At 38.5% G+C, this 18,214-nt stretch overlaps 1 protein-coding gene across 1 annotated transcript in view; it reads right to left on the bottom strand.

Moving 5' to 3' along the window:
• Window positions 1–18,214, bottom strand: part of LOC114535194 (von Willebrand factor D and EGF domain-containing protein-like) — a 134,967-nt gene that overhangs the window by 78,404 nt on the left and 38,349 nt on the right. Inside the window, exon 7 of the mRNA XM_028556574.1 lies at window positions 5,487–5,849. Within this exon, the coding sequence (XP_028412375.1) occupies window positions 5,487–5,849 (363 nt within the window). The remainder of the gene's footprint in view (window positions 1–5,486; window positions 5,850–18,214) is intronic.

The following is an 18,214-nucleotide window of genomic DNA, read 5'->3' as shown; positions in this document are numbered from 1 at the left end:
TTTGAACGTTTCGTATAAATAATTCATATTTATGGCGGATATTCAGACGGACGACGGTTTTGACGATGTGTAAACAAATGAAATACTCGACGAGCCATGTGGGAACGACTTTGCAAGTGCTCTCCTGAGTATCAACAGCACAATGTTAACCATGGGCGAATCGCTCAAACGACTACATGAGCAACAGGACAGGTTGCTAAACACGGCAGAACCTGCCAAAAAAGCCAAATTGGCCAATGACCGACGGTCTGAATCAGACCTAAATAACGCCTCTGACTCAGAGGATTTGCTAAACACTGAAAAAAGCAACAAGGCAGCCACTGAAGCGGGCCAACACGAGGAAAATGACACACTGCTCGACGAGATCGAACATTCGCTCAACGAAGACGAAAAAACTGACGATCCGGTCTCCGAGAAGCTGGCAAATATTGCCAACAAACGTTGGCTTCAAAAGCTCGGTGACGATCAACTGAAAGAGAAACTTGACAAGTATCACCGACCTGCAAACTGCGAGAAACTCGCCGTGACACAAGTAAACCCAGAAATCTGGGGAAAGCTTGATCGCTTCGCACGGGCGAAAGATCTGAAATTTTCCCGCCTGCAAGAACAGGTAACGAAGGTCGGGCATATTGTCTTAAAAAGCACAGAACACTTGCTTAAGGCAAAAGCTGATAGTTCCAAATTGTGCCTGGATGACCTTGTCAGACTGAATACCGATGCATTAGCGTTGCTTGGTCATGTTTGTTTTGAAATAACACAACGACGACGGGAAGGAATCAAGCCAAGCTTACACAGAGACTACGCCATGTTGTGCTCCTCGAGCGTACCTGTGACATCTCTCTTGTTTGGCGACGACCTCCAGACAGAACTGACACACATTCGGGCAACAAATAAAATTGGCTCCACGGCCAGTATCACAAGCCCTCAAGGGCAAAGTCGAAGCTATCAGCAAAGCTCTCGCCAAGGCCAAGGGCGCCATTTTTTAGGGCGAGCGCCTCAGCCGTACAATCGAATGACGACCAATTCCAAATACCGCGGCAACCAGAGGCGCCAATTCAACCAATACAACCAGGAAAAGAAACGACAAAACCCTCAAATGAGGAAGTAAACACTGTCATTGCACAATTACATTCAATTGAGGTGAGCCAATACAAGTCTTTTATCCCATGTCTTGTTGAATATTTTAAATGCCAAGTCAGCTCCTTCATAGCTGGGCGAATCGCCCATTATTTAGACATGTGGAAGCAAATCACTTCTGACTCAGAAATCCTGACGTCTGTATCAGGCGAAATGATACCATTTTTACATAATCCAGCTCAGAATACCACCCCTTTTCAACCGGAGTGGAAGGGGTCCAAAAATCTATTTTTAGATAACGAGATATTATCCTTGCTTAACAAAGGGGTTATAACCCACTCTAGCCATGAACTTGGCGAGTTCATCTCCCCTATTTTCCTTCGTGAAAAACGTGATGGATCATTTCGAATGATATTGAATTTAAAAGCCCTCAATCACTATGTTGAGTACATCCATTTCAAAATGGATTCCATTTGGACAGCTATTTCTATGATGAAACCAGGTTGCTACATGGCATCAATTGACTTAAAAGATGCATATTACTGTGTCCCTATTGATAAAGGACATCAGAAATATCTAAAATTTATGTGGAAAGGCACCCTCTACCAATTTACTTGCTACCCAAATGGGCTAGCCTGCTGTCCCAGGAAATTTACCAAATTAATGAAGCCTGTATATTGTACCCTTCGGCAAGCTGGCCATTTATCAGTGGGGTACATTGATGACTCATACCTTCAAGGGAATGATTACGAACAATGTTTTGAAAATATCAAAGCTACTATAACTTTGTTTAACAAGTTGGGTCTAGTAACTCATCCAGATAAGTCAATACTACAACCCACACAAAAAATTGTTTTCCTGGGTTTCCAGCTCAATTCAATTACTATGACTATTTCCCTTACACCCGAAAAGGCTAATAAAGTCAAAGATACTTGTAACAGTTTGCTAACAAATGCATCACCCACTATACGAGAAGTATCCCAAGTATTAGGGTTACTTACCTCCAGTATGCCAGGGGTAATGTATGGCCCCCTGCATTATCGGTGGCTGGATATGGATAAATCACAGGCACTACACTTAAACAAAGGGGACTTTGATAAATTTATGATACTATCCCCTCAAGCGAAGGCAGACCTCAAATGGTGGGGTGACTCTATAACAACAGCCTACAATGTTGTAAGCCATGGTGAACCTGTCCATACCCTTGCTACAGATGCATCCAAAATAGGGTGGGGGTGCACAATACTAAATTCCCCCACTGGAGGACAATGGACTCCAGAAGAGGCTTCCAAACACATTAACTATTTAGAGCTTAAAGCAGTCTTGCTTGGCCTACAGTCTTTTGAGCAAGTAGTTGGTGGAAAACATGTCAGAGTTCTTGTTGACAATACAACGGCTGTGTCATGTTTAAACCAAATGGGTACATGCCATTCTCCCGATTTGAATTGCCTAGTCACTAACATCTGGGAGTGGTGTTTAAACCGTAATATTTGGTTAACTGCTGCCCATATTCCGGGTGTTGAAAATGTCATAGCTGACCAAGAATCTAGGAAAGTCAGATCTGAAACAGAATGGGCACTAGACCCACAGACTTTTCAAAAGGCAGTAATTGAGTGTGGATTCACACCAGATATAGACTTGTTTGCATCTCGTATCAATAATAAATGTAAAAATTATATTTCATACCACCCCGACCCAGGGGCACAAGCAGTCAATGCTTTCACCATTTCCTGGGGTAACCTCAAGTGGTATGCTTTTTCCCCATTTAGCATTATCCTGAAGGTCCTGCATAAGGTGTATCGTGAGAAAGCCACAGGACTAATAGTTGTGCCCCACTGGCCAACACAGTCTTGGTGGCCTTACTTAGCAGATATGCTCATTACAAAACCCATTATTTTACCTAGGAAACAGGATCTTCTGTATCTACCATCAGAGCCCCAGAGGATTCATCCACTCAGCAAGACAATCCGACTCCTACTATGCAAAGTGTCAGGAGATTACTCGAGGGTCAAGGACTTTCGGAAGCAGCTACAAACATTATACTCCAATCCTGGAGACATGGTACCAGAAAACAGTACACAACGTACCTGCGACAGTGGGAACAGTACTGTCGCAGGTGGGAAATTGATCCCATTTCAGCAAATGTAACACAAGGTATCAATTTCCTTAGTGGACTTTATGATAACAATAACCTATCATACAGTGCTATGAACACTGCACGATCTGCTCTGTCCTTGGTTATATTTCCCCCTGAAGGCTGTACCTTTGGAAATCATCCACTGGTGTGTCGATTACTTAAAGGTGTATTCACAGCAAGACCATCACTGCCACGATATCACTGTGTGTGGGATGTAGCGATCGTGCTAAAGTTCTTAAAAACACTACATCCATTAGAAGATTTGCACCTTCGGGAGCTTACATTAAAAACAACCATGTTAATAGCATTGCTCTCGGGGCAACGTTGTCAAACCCTTCATGCGCTGGACATCACTGAGATGCAAGTGGTATGCCATCCTAACCAACAGTACGTTTTCCAGATAAACAAGCTATTGAAAACATCGAGGCCTGGGAAACACTTCAGCCATCTGGTGCTACAAGCATATCCTGCAGATGAACAGCTATGCATCTTCAAAACTATGCAAGTCTATCTGGCAAAAACAAAGCCCCTTAGAGGAGACCAAACTCAACTGTTGATCAGCTACCAGCGGCCACACAAGCCAGTGACCACTGACACCATTGCAAGGTGGTTAAAGACGGTCATGGATACAGCAGGAATCGACACGACTATCTTTCATGCACATAGTACCAGGGCAGCTTCAACTTCAGCTGCGAAAACAGCAAACTTATCGGTTAACACAATCATGCAGGCAGCGGGGTGGACGAATGCTTTGACATTTAGTAAATTTTATGAAAAACCATTGATGGCAGAAGCTACAAAAAATTCTGAAAACTTTGGACATCAATTACTCCAATCACTTAACGTTACTTAAAGTTGTTAATAAAGTTCCATGGGTTATCAAATTTTTTTTTTTCAGAATTTTGTGTTTCTATGCTCATGTCATGGCCATTGCTTTCAAATCTCACGTGACTTCGTAGCGACTAGACCAATGGCGAAGTAGAATTAGAAAATTAAACGAGACTTACCTGGAAGTTGAAGTTTGATTGAAATTCTACGAGTCATTGGTCAGGAGCGAAGAAGTCACGCACCCACCCTTTCAAATTATGAGCTGAATAAAACAGCCATTAATTATTACCCTACCCATGCTACAACAGCCTAGAATGGCCAGCCATTCGCATACCCTTTAAAGACTGAAGCTCGAACTCCGCTCGCTATCTCACGTGACTTCTTCGCTCCTGACCAATGACTCGTAGAATTTCAATCAAACTTCAACTTCCAGGTAAGTCTCGTTTAATTTTCTAATTTTCTGGCAAGATATTTAGCTGAATTAAAAGTCGGTGAACATTGAGATGCCACTATATAGGCTAAGAGGTACACCTGATTCATGTATTTTAGGTAAACATGAAATTTAGGACACACACTACAATAAGATCTCAGTTCAGATAGTTTAGAACATAATTTGCGTTCAATATAATGGTTGTGGGGTCCCAAGAATATAATGGAGTCTCAAAAAGAGACGAATTTCTCTTTCATATTCTAAACGATTTAGTAAAACCGTGGGGTTTCCCTTATCAGCTTTAAAATGTGTATAGACTTTTCTGTCCTTAGCTCCTCATCGTATCCTTCGGCTCTTTGGAAAGATTGTAGTTGTGTAAAGTTACACGTCGCAAAACCTCGGTTACTTCAACGCGAATATTGGACGCGACATTATCTCTGGGATAAAATGCTCTCAATATTAATTGTATATCATTGTTTCGCGCTCTGATATTTTTCTTATTTTCAAATAAGCTTGAGCTTCTACTTTCAGACAGCAGTGATAAGCCGTAAAGCAACGCCAACAATTAAGTAATACTGATTGCATTTGCCTATATTGTAGATCATTATTTGACCATTTCATGCAGGGGCGTACGAGGCACGATTACATATTCATATATTTATGTTCACAAACCTGTAAAGACAATCCGTTTGAAAAGAAATTATTCTCGCACAAAATGAATATATGAATATCTTTCATCTATACTGAAGAACGTGTGTGCATTAAAATTATCTTTATAAAATCTGCGTGATATGTATCCTGAATTTAGTGTTAAGCTGAAATTGTGTAATACATTAGCACAATCTTCGTGAAGAAAGTTTTCGAGCAGAAGGTGAACTCATTAACATCGTTAGTGACCTAGGTCAAATCGTTAGATAAATCATGAAAGTTCGCCATGTTTTCTCATTACTTAGCTAAGAGAATTTGTCATGTGTGCATCATACTCTAAGTTCAAAAAATTCTTTATAAATTTACCTTTATAGGAAGGAAATCGTAATTGTACCAGAATAGGTTATTTGTAAAGTCGCTTATTGTCGGGTTATGAAACTTGACTTTCACTTCTTTGAAGCTTTCTCCAGTTTCTATTGAAGGGCATACCGCAGTTACTCTGATCCACAGAGGTTGATGGAAATTGTGTCTGTCTGTAAGTTCTGCTATGCATCTGCCCTGAGATATATATCCCCTGATGCATATTTTCCCTATAGTTTCCCGGTGTTCATCTTTGTATGTGATTTCAAATTTGTATGATTTTTTACGGATAGGAAGAACAGGTCTTAAACTCACAAATATTTCTCTATTTGTCTCACATTCATCGAGATGAATTGTCCTGGGATGCACCTGTAAAGAAGGTAAAATTAAACGACGATTAGAGATTTCCAACAATTAATAAAAAAATCCATTATTGTTTTGCATCGTGAGATATTAGAGGGTCCCCTATACCTTTTGCGTGAAGCGTGATTAGCCTCATTTTCTTACCCGTGAAAAGTGAACGGCGATTTATTTAATCCGTGATTCGTGATCGAAAAGTTTTACGTGAGCGTGAAGAAAACTTTGGATTTTGGCGTGACCTGTGAACGAAGTCTAGAATAAAGTGTGATTCCGTGAACAGCTATTTTTGCGTGAAACAGTAAGACTTTTGAGTTTGATTTTATGGACTTCTTTCCTTGGGTTTGGTAAACACAGAAAGTTGGGTACTTGATGTAATATTAAATATTATGGGTAAAAGAATTATTCTCAAGGCATGTCCACAAACGTTCATAACAATCCTTAAAAGTCTCAAAAGACTATAATTTCGAAAATCAAAACATGTGCTCGTCGGTGACTTTTTTTGGCTGGAAACAATTTTAGATATAATCATATAAGGTACGTTATTCCACTGTTGTTTACTCAAGAAAGTATTAAGTAAAGATAGTAAAGTTAACAATTGTTGTTTATTATATCTCTATTATCAGATTGACGCGATTCGCTTCATGTGCATGTTTGCAAATTTTGCGTTGACGCGATTTGCTTCATGTGTTAGCGTGCAGTATGTAAAGTATGCAATCTGCATATAAATAATATGTTTAAATCTTTATTACAGCCTGCACTCGTTTGGATATACCAATATATTTTCAGTGACATGTTTCAAAAATACTATTTAATTCAAAAATATAAAACAATGATATTTTAAGTGTCAAAATGCCTTTTATGGGACTTTTTTTCTATATATTATAATGCTATAATTCATAATGAATGTATGATTGAACTTTTATTTTTCAAGTGAAATATGGTTGTGAATATACTCCTATGGGCTTATATGAAAGGGCAAAACGAGCCAGTGCACAAAGAAAAGTCGAAGTTGTCAATACCAGCTAGTGTGCTTGGGACTTTTGCAGAGGTAAAGAAACTATCCTAAGAATGTGTACTTTTCTTTAACACACTGGTTTTTAATAATACTTGTTACTTTAAATTATTTTTCAATTCAAGTTGCCAAAATTTCTAACAAAAGCAATGAGTTTAAAAGAGTTTGCACGATCAAAAGGAATGGGTTCATATGAGTTGTCACTGGGTGTAATGGACAAACGTAGCCAAAAAGCAGAAGTCTTCACTGTGCGTACCCAGGATCAGTGGGACATTTGGGCAAAAGAAATTGATGGGCAACAAAGTATATGGCTACAAGGTGAATAACAATACTGTTCATAGATCATCAACTCATGCTGATGTAATATGCATTGAGGACATGCAAGTCCTTCTGTTCAGCTTCATGCATGAGGAATTTTTAGATGACTTGAATGTGATCACAAATCATCACCTACAGTTGCATGTTGCAACAGCTGTGGTATAAAAATGCCATCGAGGTGTAGGTATACATATGCATTATAAGATAATAGCCATGTTTATTATGCTTTCTACAGTGACACTTCTCCAAAAAGACATTTTGTGGGGATTGAAGCCTACTGTTGTTGTTAATAAAGCAGATTCTTCATCTGGGTCGAAATCCTCATGTGCAACTGCTCTTAGTAAAGATCAAGATTCAAGCCATATGAGGGGTAGGCCGAAAAACAAAATCACAATTGAAGATCAAGCCCTTGTCAAAGCATTGCAAAATGGTCAGGAAGCTAACAGAAATGAGCGGCAGTTAAAAGAGCTTCAAAGCTTGAGGAAAGGTGTGCATAATTGCTATTTATTTTCAAGTAGTGTTATCTTTTGTAGATTTTTTTGTTTCGACTTAACAAGGGCTGTTTACAGTATGGCCTATGAATAAACCAGAATGAGTAAATCTGGCTGTGCATTAAGTGAAACAATTTTTTGTTTAAGGAAAAAAAATACAATATTTATTGCTGTACCAAATGTGACATCTTTGCCTTTTTTTAACAAGAATTGAAAGAATGTGCTAATATTGATGAAGTTAATGAGATCAGTGCCCGGTGTGTAACTTGTGGAAGTCTGGTGTCATTGCCAACTGATCGCAGAGTTAAGGGGAAGGTCCATTACTTTAAATCCAGTAAGCAAATGTTCATATCACATCACTTAAAATATCAATATTCTTACAGTAGAAAATGAAATACAATAAGACAATGTTTATTAATTTGTACATCTGTAGAACATTTTGACACATGTCTAAAGAAGAAGGACAAAAGTAGAAAGCGCAAAACACAAAGTATAGAGTTGTTTGTTACCAAAAAACCTCGAAATCAGGCTGTGACTGCCAATTCCAATAAACCTGAAGAGCCTGAACAGCTAGTATGTGAAGAATATGTTATTGATTCAGATGTAGATGAGGAGCTGACAGTGACCGAAGTTGACAAATCACAGAATGTGTAAGGACTAAAGAGAAGCGTTTTCTTTGTTACTGTATATATAGCACATGTAATTTTATTGTAATGGTGCTACAGACTTCCACAGGGTTTAGTTTCAAATTGATTTTAATCTATATCATAGCACAGAACTGCGTGTAAACATGTTTTATAATATTAGCTAATAAACGTTTACCATGTAGAACGTCTTGATGATTTTCCTTTTATAAATTTTTAATTCGGTAACGTTATATTTCAATTAAAGTTTCTCTACATATTGCCAGTAACATGCAGGTAATAAAAGTACACGCATCTCACCTCAATCTCAATTTGCAGACTTTGTGGAGACTCGGATCGCGAAGTAAGCAGTGACAATGAGGTAGAGACAGACGCCAGCAGCAATGCGACATCCGTTTATTCGGACAGTGATATCAGTGCAAATGACGAACATGGGGTAGATTCAGATGTGGATAGCGATAGTCTAGTTTTCCTGTTAGCATAGAGGCAGCCGACGATGTGTGTATCAAGCTTGATCAGTTAGTGAGAAATGGAACAATATCCAGGGATGATATATTTTATAAACACATCAAAGATGTCGTTTACTGCTTTATCAACCAACGATCCCATCAATACGATGGCGAGGTGATTGAATACAATTCGATATCTTGGTGGAGAAAGCACGGCCAATTTTTTGAGAGGACCAGCTTGGCATGGGCAAGGAAGAAAGGGCAAAGGTCATTTTGAAAGTGAAACTAAAAGAGGAAACTTCCATGGCCCATCGTCAGCCACTTGTGCGAAACGTCAAGCTGGATACACTATAAGAAGTGGCGTTCTACGAGACCTTGTAACAACAGCAATCAAACTTGCAGACAAATCTACCAACGTGACGCCTCTCGTAGATACATCGGTGGTAAAAGTGTTTTAAATTGCGATAGCCAACGATGGTACTGCCCTAAAGCCGGGGCTTCGATTCGACGAACGAATGAAAAGAGTTGTGGGGCTCAATGTTGATGTTGACCTCGCCTTCGTTTTGGAAAACCCTAAACCTACATCTGAGTTCTTAAAGCAAGCAGTAGTGACTGAAGCAAGTGTGTCATTTTTGACAACACTGGACAATGAGATCGCAATGCCTTGCTCAGTGGAGTACATGTCAAAGTCCGGTAAAACAGGGGAAAATATGACAGAAAAGTTTAAGTCTGAGACAAAAAAAATACAGATTTGCCAAGAGTGCCTTTTTCAGGCAAATACCGTGGAACATATTATTGATGTTGAAGAACATGTTTGCCATTGTTTTTGCAATAAGTGCTGGGAAACAAAAGAAGTATGTGACGATTGTAAAACAAAAGGTCAACTTTCCTACTTTCCTGCATGTAGGGCTTCTGCAAAATGTTTGGGGAAAGGGCAAAAATGTGTTAAGCTTGCAGTATTTGTATACACTAGTGATTGCGAGGAAGGCAACAAGAAAGCATTGGAACAAATAAACAATCAGTTAGAAGATGGAACTATTGAACCAGAGCTTGCTTTAATGGTTGGCTTACCTGATGCAATCCATGTGGGGAAAAGCCTGAAGTGTTCCTTTGCAAACTGGTATATTTTACTTGACGCTCAACGATCAAATTTAGCTATGCTGAGAACTTTACGAGATGACAGCGATCCCGAAACAAGGAAGTCGTTCAGAAAACTTCTTAAGGACGGCGAAGCTGTAAGAAACAAAGATCGCATGGCCGTTGACCCAATTCTTGATTTAACAGCAGAAGGTTTTGTTCATGCTGTTCAAAATGTTGAGTTGGTCGTCCATACCCTTGTATCCGAGCGATTTAAATTCACAGAAGATAATAAAGTCGGTTTTTACCCCCATCCAGTGTCAATTGCGAATGCAGACGGTGGAATCTTGTTTATGCTAGATTTTTCTCTTTTGAATTCTCACAGTAAGCTTGTGAAGCTCCAGCTACATAATCCAGTTCGTTTAACCGTTTGCAGAGAAAAGCTTACCAATGCCAAATCGTTGTGTGTCTCAAATGGTTTAGTTTATGTCTGTTCTGCAGATGGTATTGTTGTGGTGGAACACACAAATACCGTGTCGATTAAAATTCAGTCTCTCAGGAAAGCAGATTTTATTGCCCAACTCACGATGAGGGGAATCGACGCCACCGGAAATGTTCGTGACCTTAAGAGTAGAATGAATGCAGAAATGGAAAAGTTACGCGCTAAGTACGGTTCTGAGGAAAAACGAACAGACATTGTTCACATGAATGTTGATATACGTAGCGTTGACTCAATATGTTCTGGATCGGATGAAATCCTTTTTGTTAGCAGTGATGTTGAGCGAAAGGTTTACGAAGTTATTGTTGAAAGAGATGGTGTTGGTCTGCTTGGAAATGTAACGAAGAGTTTTGTCTATCCAGAGAATGATATCAAGCTTGTTAGCATGACCATTACTGCTACCAAGCTCTTCTTTTCTTCAGAAGGGAAAGAAAACCAAGACGACAAAGGAGGTCTTTTCCAAGTAAGCCTCGAGTCTAACTTGGTCACTTGCTTAGTAAGAAACTCGTCGAATTGTAAGGTGCATGGAATTGCTCCGTACAAGAAAGGGATAGCTTTTTCGGATCCCAAGACAAACCAAATAAAGCAGTATAATTCTTCGTCTGGTGTATCTATATTGGCAGGCAATGGTAAAGAAGGAGCGACACGAGGAAATGCCAAGTCTTCCAGTTTTTTGCAACCAGCTGGTCTTTGTTCTGAGTTGGATACCAACTTGTTTCTCTGTGATTCCCAACTTGGAGAAGTTTTAATCGTCACAGGACTGCAGGGTACTTGTAAATTCCTTTCGTCCATTGGGAAATTGTACCGAACATTTTGTATCCATAAAAAGCACAAACCATTGACCCCATTGTCCACAACTCTATCCCAAGATAATCTTAAATCGGTTTCGGGTTACTTTATGTCGTCTGTTAATGAAGTCAAAGCTATTTGCGGAAAGAATACTACCAATGGCCCAGATGGAACTGTTTCTGCAAAGACACTTTCCTCCGTTCGAATGGTTGCAGAAAGTGCAAGAAAATTAACTGCTAGAATCAAGATGTTAAATGGAGACTACCAAGTAAATTTGGCAAGCTGTTTGACTGGGCAAGTGGAATCCATTCATTCTACACACCACCACAAGCATGGAGCAGGTGCTCATGTCATTGATTACGCTAGATCATTTGGTAACACAGTAAAAGAAGGACTCAAACGTACAACACATTGGGCTGCCCATTACTATACCAACAAGAAAACCTACTATCCCATACCGTCTAATTCCATTAAGTTCAAGGATATCCCATTTCTGCCTCCTCTACCAACGATTCAGATGAATGACGAGAATCAAGAACGCATGAGGCTTTGGGCGCATGAAAATGGTAAAAGTGTGCGCCAGCGTACCGTCAGACAAGAAACCACTAAGTACAAAGCTGGAACACTTCCGCTTAATATGTACGAAGCCCGCAATCCTGGCGGCGAAAGGGTACAGTTTAACGACGCTTCTGTAAACAACCTTCGGGTCCTTCCTGAATATGTAGATGAATACAGCAGCGACAGTAGTTCGTCTAGTTCTAGTGATACAGAGTCTTCACAGCCAATTGACGAACTAGCTGAGACAAACTTGTCGTTCTTAAGAACCACTCGTTCTGGCCGATCTATCACCATTAACAGGAACATATTTTCAAAATAATTTGCAGTTATCAACTATAAAGAACCACACTGTCCACACAGGATAATCAATAGAAATTCTACGCACGATACATTAACCTAGTTTGACTAGTTTAACAAAGCAAAGCAAAGCACTGCAGCGCCAGCGATTTCTTATTACCCGCCCTCAAACAACAAATCTTTACTGCTTAAAAATACTTCAAAGTTAAAAAGACTTCAGTATTAGTTCTATTAATTTACTGCATCCTGCCTGCCTGCGCAATTTGAGAAAATGCGAAAATATTAGATAAGTTTTAAGACCAATAAAAAATAATTATCCGTGAATGTCTTTTGCATTTTTGCGTGAATCGTGGTTGCTCTGAGTTTAGTGTGAATGTGAAAGTTTTTTTACGATTTTCCGTGACTCGTAAATGGGCTAAATATTTTTACGTGAATGCAATTTGAAAAGGGGTATAGGGGACCCTCATATTAATGTTAGTTGAGCCTCAATTTTTTTCTACAAAGCATCGCTCTCCAAGTTTAATTCAAACTCGACTGTAAGTTGACTTGAAGGTAGAGTACTTCCCAAAAGCAAATCAGAGTGATATAATTTTCCCCATGATTATGAAAGGATTATTGAAACCGAAATATAATAATGCAATCTTGATACAAACATTTTCTTTTCTATATATGCAAACGAACGGGCATGGTTTGCTAAAAACAATGAGAACATCGCATTGCGAAGACATGAAAAAATACTTTTCGCAGTACTTAGCGTTATAGGTCGATATTTGCTTGAAATTTAGTGTTATTTTTATATTCACATTACAGCTGAAGTGACTGCTATAATATTTTTCAAACGCGTTTGATTCATTCATTATTTAAAAATTACATAATCTGCACCAGGCAATTGAACTAGTCAGCGGCGATCATTATTATTATTAAGGTTGTCAGCTGAAAATATATATGAATACGTAAATATCGATCACGTGACTGTACTGCATAAGTTAAATTTGTACAATATTGATATTGATAAAGAAAAAGAGAAAAGTGAACGAAATTATCGATGTTTAATGGTCACGTGATTGATATTTCTATATTTGAATATATATTGACATGGACAACCTTAAAGTGCATATCACCAAATTCAATGATTTGTTTTATTTAATAAACTAAACGTATTAATGACTAACAATGGAGATTCAGTTTAGTTTTTGAATATTTTGATTATTTTCATGATTAGATGGCGTAAATTTGAGCGTAATAGCGCTCCTTATAAGAAACTTGACCGAGTGCAGCGAGAACAAGCGAGGACTGGTGTCAGTGCCGTAGCGCAAGGAACTTGTGTTTTTTATGCAAAATAGATATACTATATCGATACTATACTATTTGGCATAAATTCTTAATTCATTTTTTAAAAATGTGCGCAAGTTTAACATCAGAAATGTCCACAGCGAATTCTGAATTTGAGAATGACTATATATATATATATATATATATATATATATATATATATATATATATATATATATATATATATATATATATTATATATACACCCATTTGCAAAAACGTTGGCCGCGGATAGATAGATAGATAGATACTCGAAGTCTAATTAGAATTGCATATCATTACATTAGCATGAGATTTCTATAATATTACACAACATATGCAATTCTAATCAGATTTCGAGTATCTATCTATCTATCTATCTGCGGCCAACGTTTTTGCAAACGGGTGTATATATATATATATATATATATATATATATATATATATATATATATATATATATATATATATATATATATATAATATATATATATATATATATATATATATATACATATATATACATATATATACAGGGTGTATCAAAAAAAAGGTAATCCAACTTCAACACGCTATTGTACGTGAACTACTCAGTCTATGAACGATTTTTTTTCACATTCGGAAAGATCAGGCTTTTAACTATCGGATGACATGTTTTTAATACCAAATGGTGAAAAAATGAGCAAATAGGAGGCTGATAAAAAGTGTTAGTCAAAATGCATATTTTCACCTTTGAGCCTAATTAAAGCAGTGCATAACAAAAGAAAAAACAATTAATCACAACATGTCACAGCTTGCACTGGTTTTATGCCGCATTGCTTAGAATGTTCTCCTAATGTGATTTATTCCTACTTAATGTGAATATGCGGGTCGCTTATTCAAAAGCAAAATTCTTCATTTAAATCCCAAAGAGATTTCATTTTCAATGGTTTTAGTCCCAACTCTCAGAGGTGGAAATATACGATTTTGACTAACACTTTTTAGCAGCCTCCTATTTGCTCATTTTTTCACCATTTGTTATCAAAAACATGTCATTCGATGGTTAAAAGCCCAACCTTTCGGAATGTGAAAAAAATTCGTTAATAGAATGAGTAATTCACGTACAATAGCGCACCAAAGTTGGATTACCTTTTTTTTGATACACCCTGTATATATATATATATATATATAATATAATATATAATATATTATATATATAATATATATATATATATATATAGAAGATATGAATATAGGTATAATAATATCTATATTCATATCTTCTAATAAGTTAAGAAGCGGAAATTGTATCCCGATGGTGGATCCTTCTACTGGGGGCTGCATCGTTTTGTTTGGTGCCTATATACTTTTCCTATATATATATATATATATATATATATATATTAATATATATATTAATATATATATATATATTGTATGAGGGCAAATTTTTGTTTTCTATTGGGGCCAATAGAAAACAAAAAATCAAAACAATTTGGAGTACATTACATTGCCAAAGATCGAGGCGCTTGATTGTTGGCTATAGGAATAGCCCGCAATTAGGGAAGCCTAATCAGCAATGAAAACATAATTATTACAATCAGCTTTGATGTAAACAAAGAAGCCTTTCATTTATTCCAGAGGGATGGAGAGTGCCAAGACTGTGGATGAGTCGCATTTCTCGTTTTTTACGGCTATCGTTAGTGCCGGAAATGGGACAGAGGGCTCTAATTTTCATGTCCGTGACAGGAGGGGGGGGGGGGGTAGGCTTGGTGTTATCGTGGTTGTTAACCGACCTACGGTGTTCACCAAACCTTACCCTTAATTTCGCCGATATAAAGTAAACCGCATTTGTTGCATGGGATGCAATAAATAAGGTTTGAGGAGTGGCATGTGAAATGGTGCCTGATGAAAAATTGTGAGTTGGGAGCCAAAATAACGGTGCTGGAATCGGTAAATGAGCATGTTTTACATTGGCCAATGCCACATGGGAATGTGCCATTGGGCTCTGAACAGTTTTGCTGTAGCGAGCTGTGAACAGTGCGTCCCGGATATTTTTGTTGTGCCGAAAAGAGACTAAAGGGTTATCGGTGAAAATGGAAGATGTCTCGGGATCATTCTGCAGGATATAAAAATTCCTAAGTAAGATACCCCTAACAGCAAAATTAAAGGAATGATGTGTTAGAACAAATATAGTAGAATGAGTGCTACTGAAGACAGAGTCTCTTAGAGTGTCTAAACGGGAAATGTCAGTGGCCTTAGATAAGGCAGTGTCAATAAGTGGGGAGGGATAGCCGCGCCCGACAAAGATTGTTTTTATCTCCAGACATTTGGACTGGAAGGCATCATCTTCCCTGCACAAAGGCGGCGGAGACGAAGGAATTGTGAGAAGGGAATAGACCTCTTAGTGTGGCTGGGGTGGAAGGAAGAAGATAAGAGGTAGCTATGGGAGTCAGTGGGCTTGTAGAATACTGAGGTAGAGAGCTTATTGCCTATGATGGAAACCAGGATATCTAAGAATGATACACCGGTCTCACTGATCTCCCATATGAATTGGAGTGCTAGATGAAATTCATCAACAAATTTGATGAATCTCTCCAACTCAGCACGAGAACATGATGCTGTACGGCTGTACCAAAACATTAATCAATGTAAACCCAGGTAATCAGGTAGAGGGCCAGTGTACTGTTCGTAGTTTTGTTTTTCTATAAAACTAACAAACTAACAATTTGGCATAATTGGGACCCATTTTAGTTCCCATTGCTGCACCAATTATCTGTTGGCAATGCACACCGTCAAAGGAAAAATTGTTGAGAGTGTGCACCAGTTCTGCTAATCTGAACAAAACAGCTGTCTATTCCCTTCTCACAATTCCTTCGTCTCCGCCGCCTTTGCAGTGTAGATGATGCCTTCCAGTCCAAATGTCCGGAGATAAAAACATTCTTTGTCGGGCGCGGCTATCCCTCCCCACTTATTGACACTGCCTTATCTAAGGCCACTGACATTTCCCGTTTAGACACTCTGAGAGACTCTGTCTTTAGTAGCACTCATTCTACTATCTTTATTCTAACACATCATCCCTTTAATTTTGCTGTTAGGAATATCTTACTTAGAAATTTTCATATCCTGCAGAATGATCCCGAGGCATCTTCCATTTTCACCGATAACCCCCTAGCCTCTTTTCGGCATAACAAAAATATCCGGGAAACATTGGTTAACAGCTCTCTACAGCAAAACTGTTCAGAGCCCAATGGCACATTCCCATGTGGCATTGGCCAATGTAAAACATGCTCATTTACCGATTCCAGCACTTACTGTTATTTCGGCTCTCATCTCAACAGTTTTTCATCAGGCATCATCTCACATGCCTCTCCCTCAATTTCATTTATCGTTTCCGTTTCAACTACGAACCCTATAGGTGCCGGCGGTTTCCGAGACTGGTGAGCTCTGTTTTCTGGGCAAATTAAAGGCATGCAACTGCAATAAACAATGACACTTTTTGGATGAAATAATGGCAATGTGCCAGAGCACATGCCGATTTAATTAAAAAAAAGGGACAAATTATAGCTAATTGTTACAATCTTCGTAATCTAGTACAGCACAGAAAAGGTGGGGTGATAAAAAACGCCACAAGCCGACTGAGTTAAAAAGGTCACCCCGCCGCATCAGGCTCGGGAAACGCTGGCAAAACTAGATTATTAGAAAAGATGAAAAATAGAAAAGCAAGAGAAACGGGAGAGGTTACGCAACATATAAACGCAAATCTATAGTAGAGTAACTGCGCTGCACTTTGTTTGCATCGTTATGTTATAAACCTAATGGTACCGCGGAAGACGCGATTGCGCTGAAGTCGACCATGAACCTAGCCCCTGCATTACAACACGGAGCGACCTCTTCTAGGCAATTGCTACCTTGACACCTATCACCTACTAATGATGCAGTCGCTAGCCTAGCCCCTGCATCAGCTATACGACAAACACAATTACGCATTTCAACAACGACAAGGTAGCGCCTAGCTAGCCGTTTGCCTCGCTAAACACAGAAGGCAGCCCCCGTCAGTCCCACATAATTACGGAGACGAAAAATTCAAACTCGGAGCTCTAATGTATTTGCGAAATGCATCCGATCGCCAGCGCCCCCGTAGCACGTATCTGTGTATCAGAAAAACCCGCCGCGAAAGTGGCTGCCCCGATACGAAAACTGTGTCCTTTGTAACTTTAACTATGATTAGCGCTAATCACTGTAGTTAAATCCTTAAAACTATGATTAGTTAACTACACGACTTAACTGCGTTGCGCAAGACGTAGTTTGTCGGATGATGAACTAATCACGTAGTTAACTTGCTTCTGTTAAACAGAGAAATAGCATGAAGTATCTCGAAATTATTGACCGCTATTACTGATTTTGAACAAGACGTTGGACTCGTATTTACAAAAATTGACAGTATTTTGATCTAAAAGATTAGAAAAAAATGCAATAAAACAAAGAAAAAATTCCAAATAATTCAACGAAAAAGGCGCTCTTAATATAAAAAGGTCCCTTTGAGTCAAAATACCGGTTGCAGTAGTAAAATGGAGATGGCTAATCTTAATTGGCTAGGATCGCAATTTGGCATAGACACGTATCCCGAAGCAAAATTATTCTCCGTTGCTGCCCAAATGAAAAAATAAAGGCATATTAAAAGTTTACAAGCGTCGACGGGGCTTTTTCTGAGTGGTTAACGGTTCACAACCTTGGTATGTGTTGATTTTAATGCTTTCTCACTCCTCAAAAGCTCAAGACGCCATTTTTAACTACGATTTGGAAAATTGACGATGCCCTTGAGGATAGTTAACTTTAACTACGTTTTAACTATGATTAACGCTAACTACTTTATTATACAACTGGCTTAACTACGTGATTTAAGTTAAATACGTTTTAACTACAGTTGGGTGGTTAAAAAGTAGTTAA

The sequence above is a fragment of the Dendronephthya gigantea genome, unplaced genomic scaffold, assembly GCF_004324835.1.
Source record: "Dendronephthya gigantea isolate DGI-Jeju-01 unplaced genomic scaffold, DenGig_1.0 000112F, whole genome shotgun sequence".
In the NCBI taxonomy this organism is placed as follows: Eukaryota; Metazoa; Cnidaria; class Anthozoa; order Malacalcyonacea; family Nephtheidae; genus Dendronephthya; species Dendronephthya gigantea.
The sequence above is the reverse complement of the archived record's forward strand: the minus strand, read 5'-3'. Positions and strand labels throughout refer to the sequence as shown.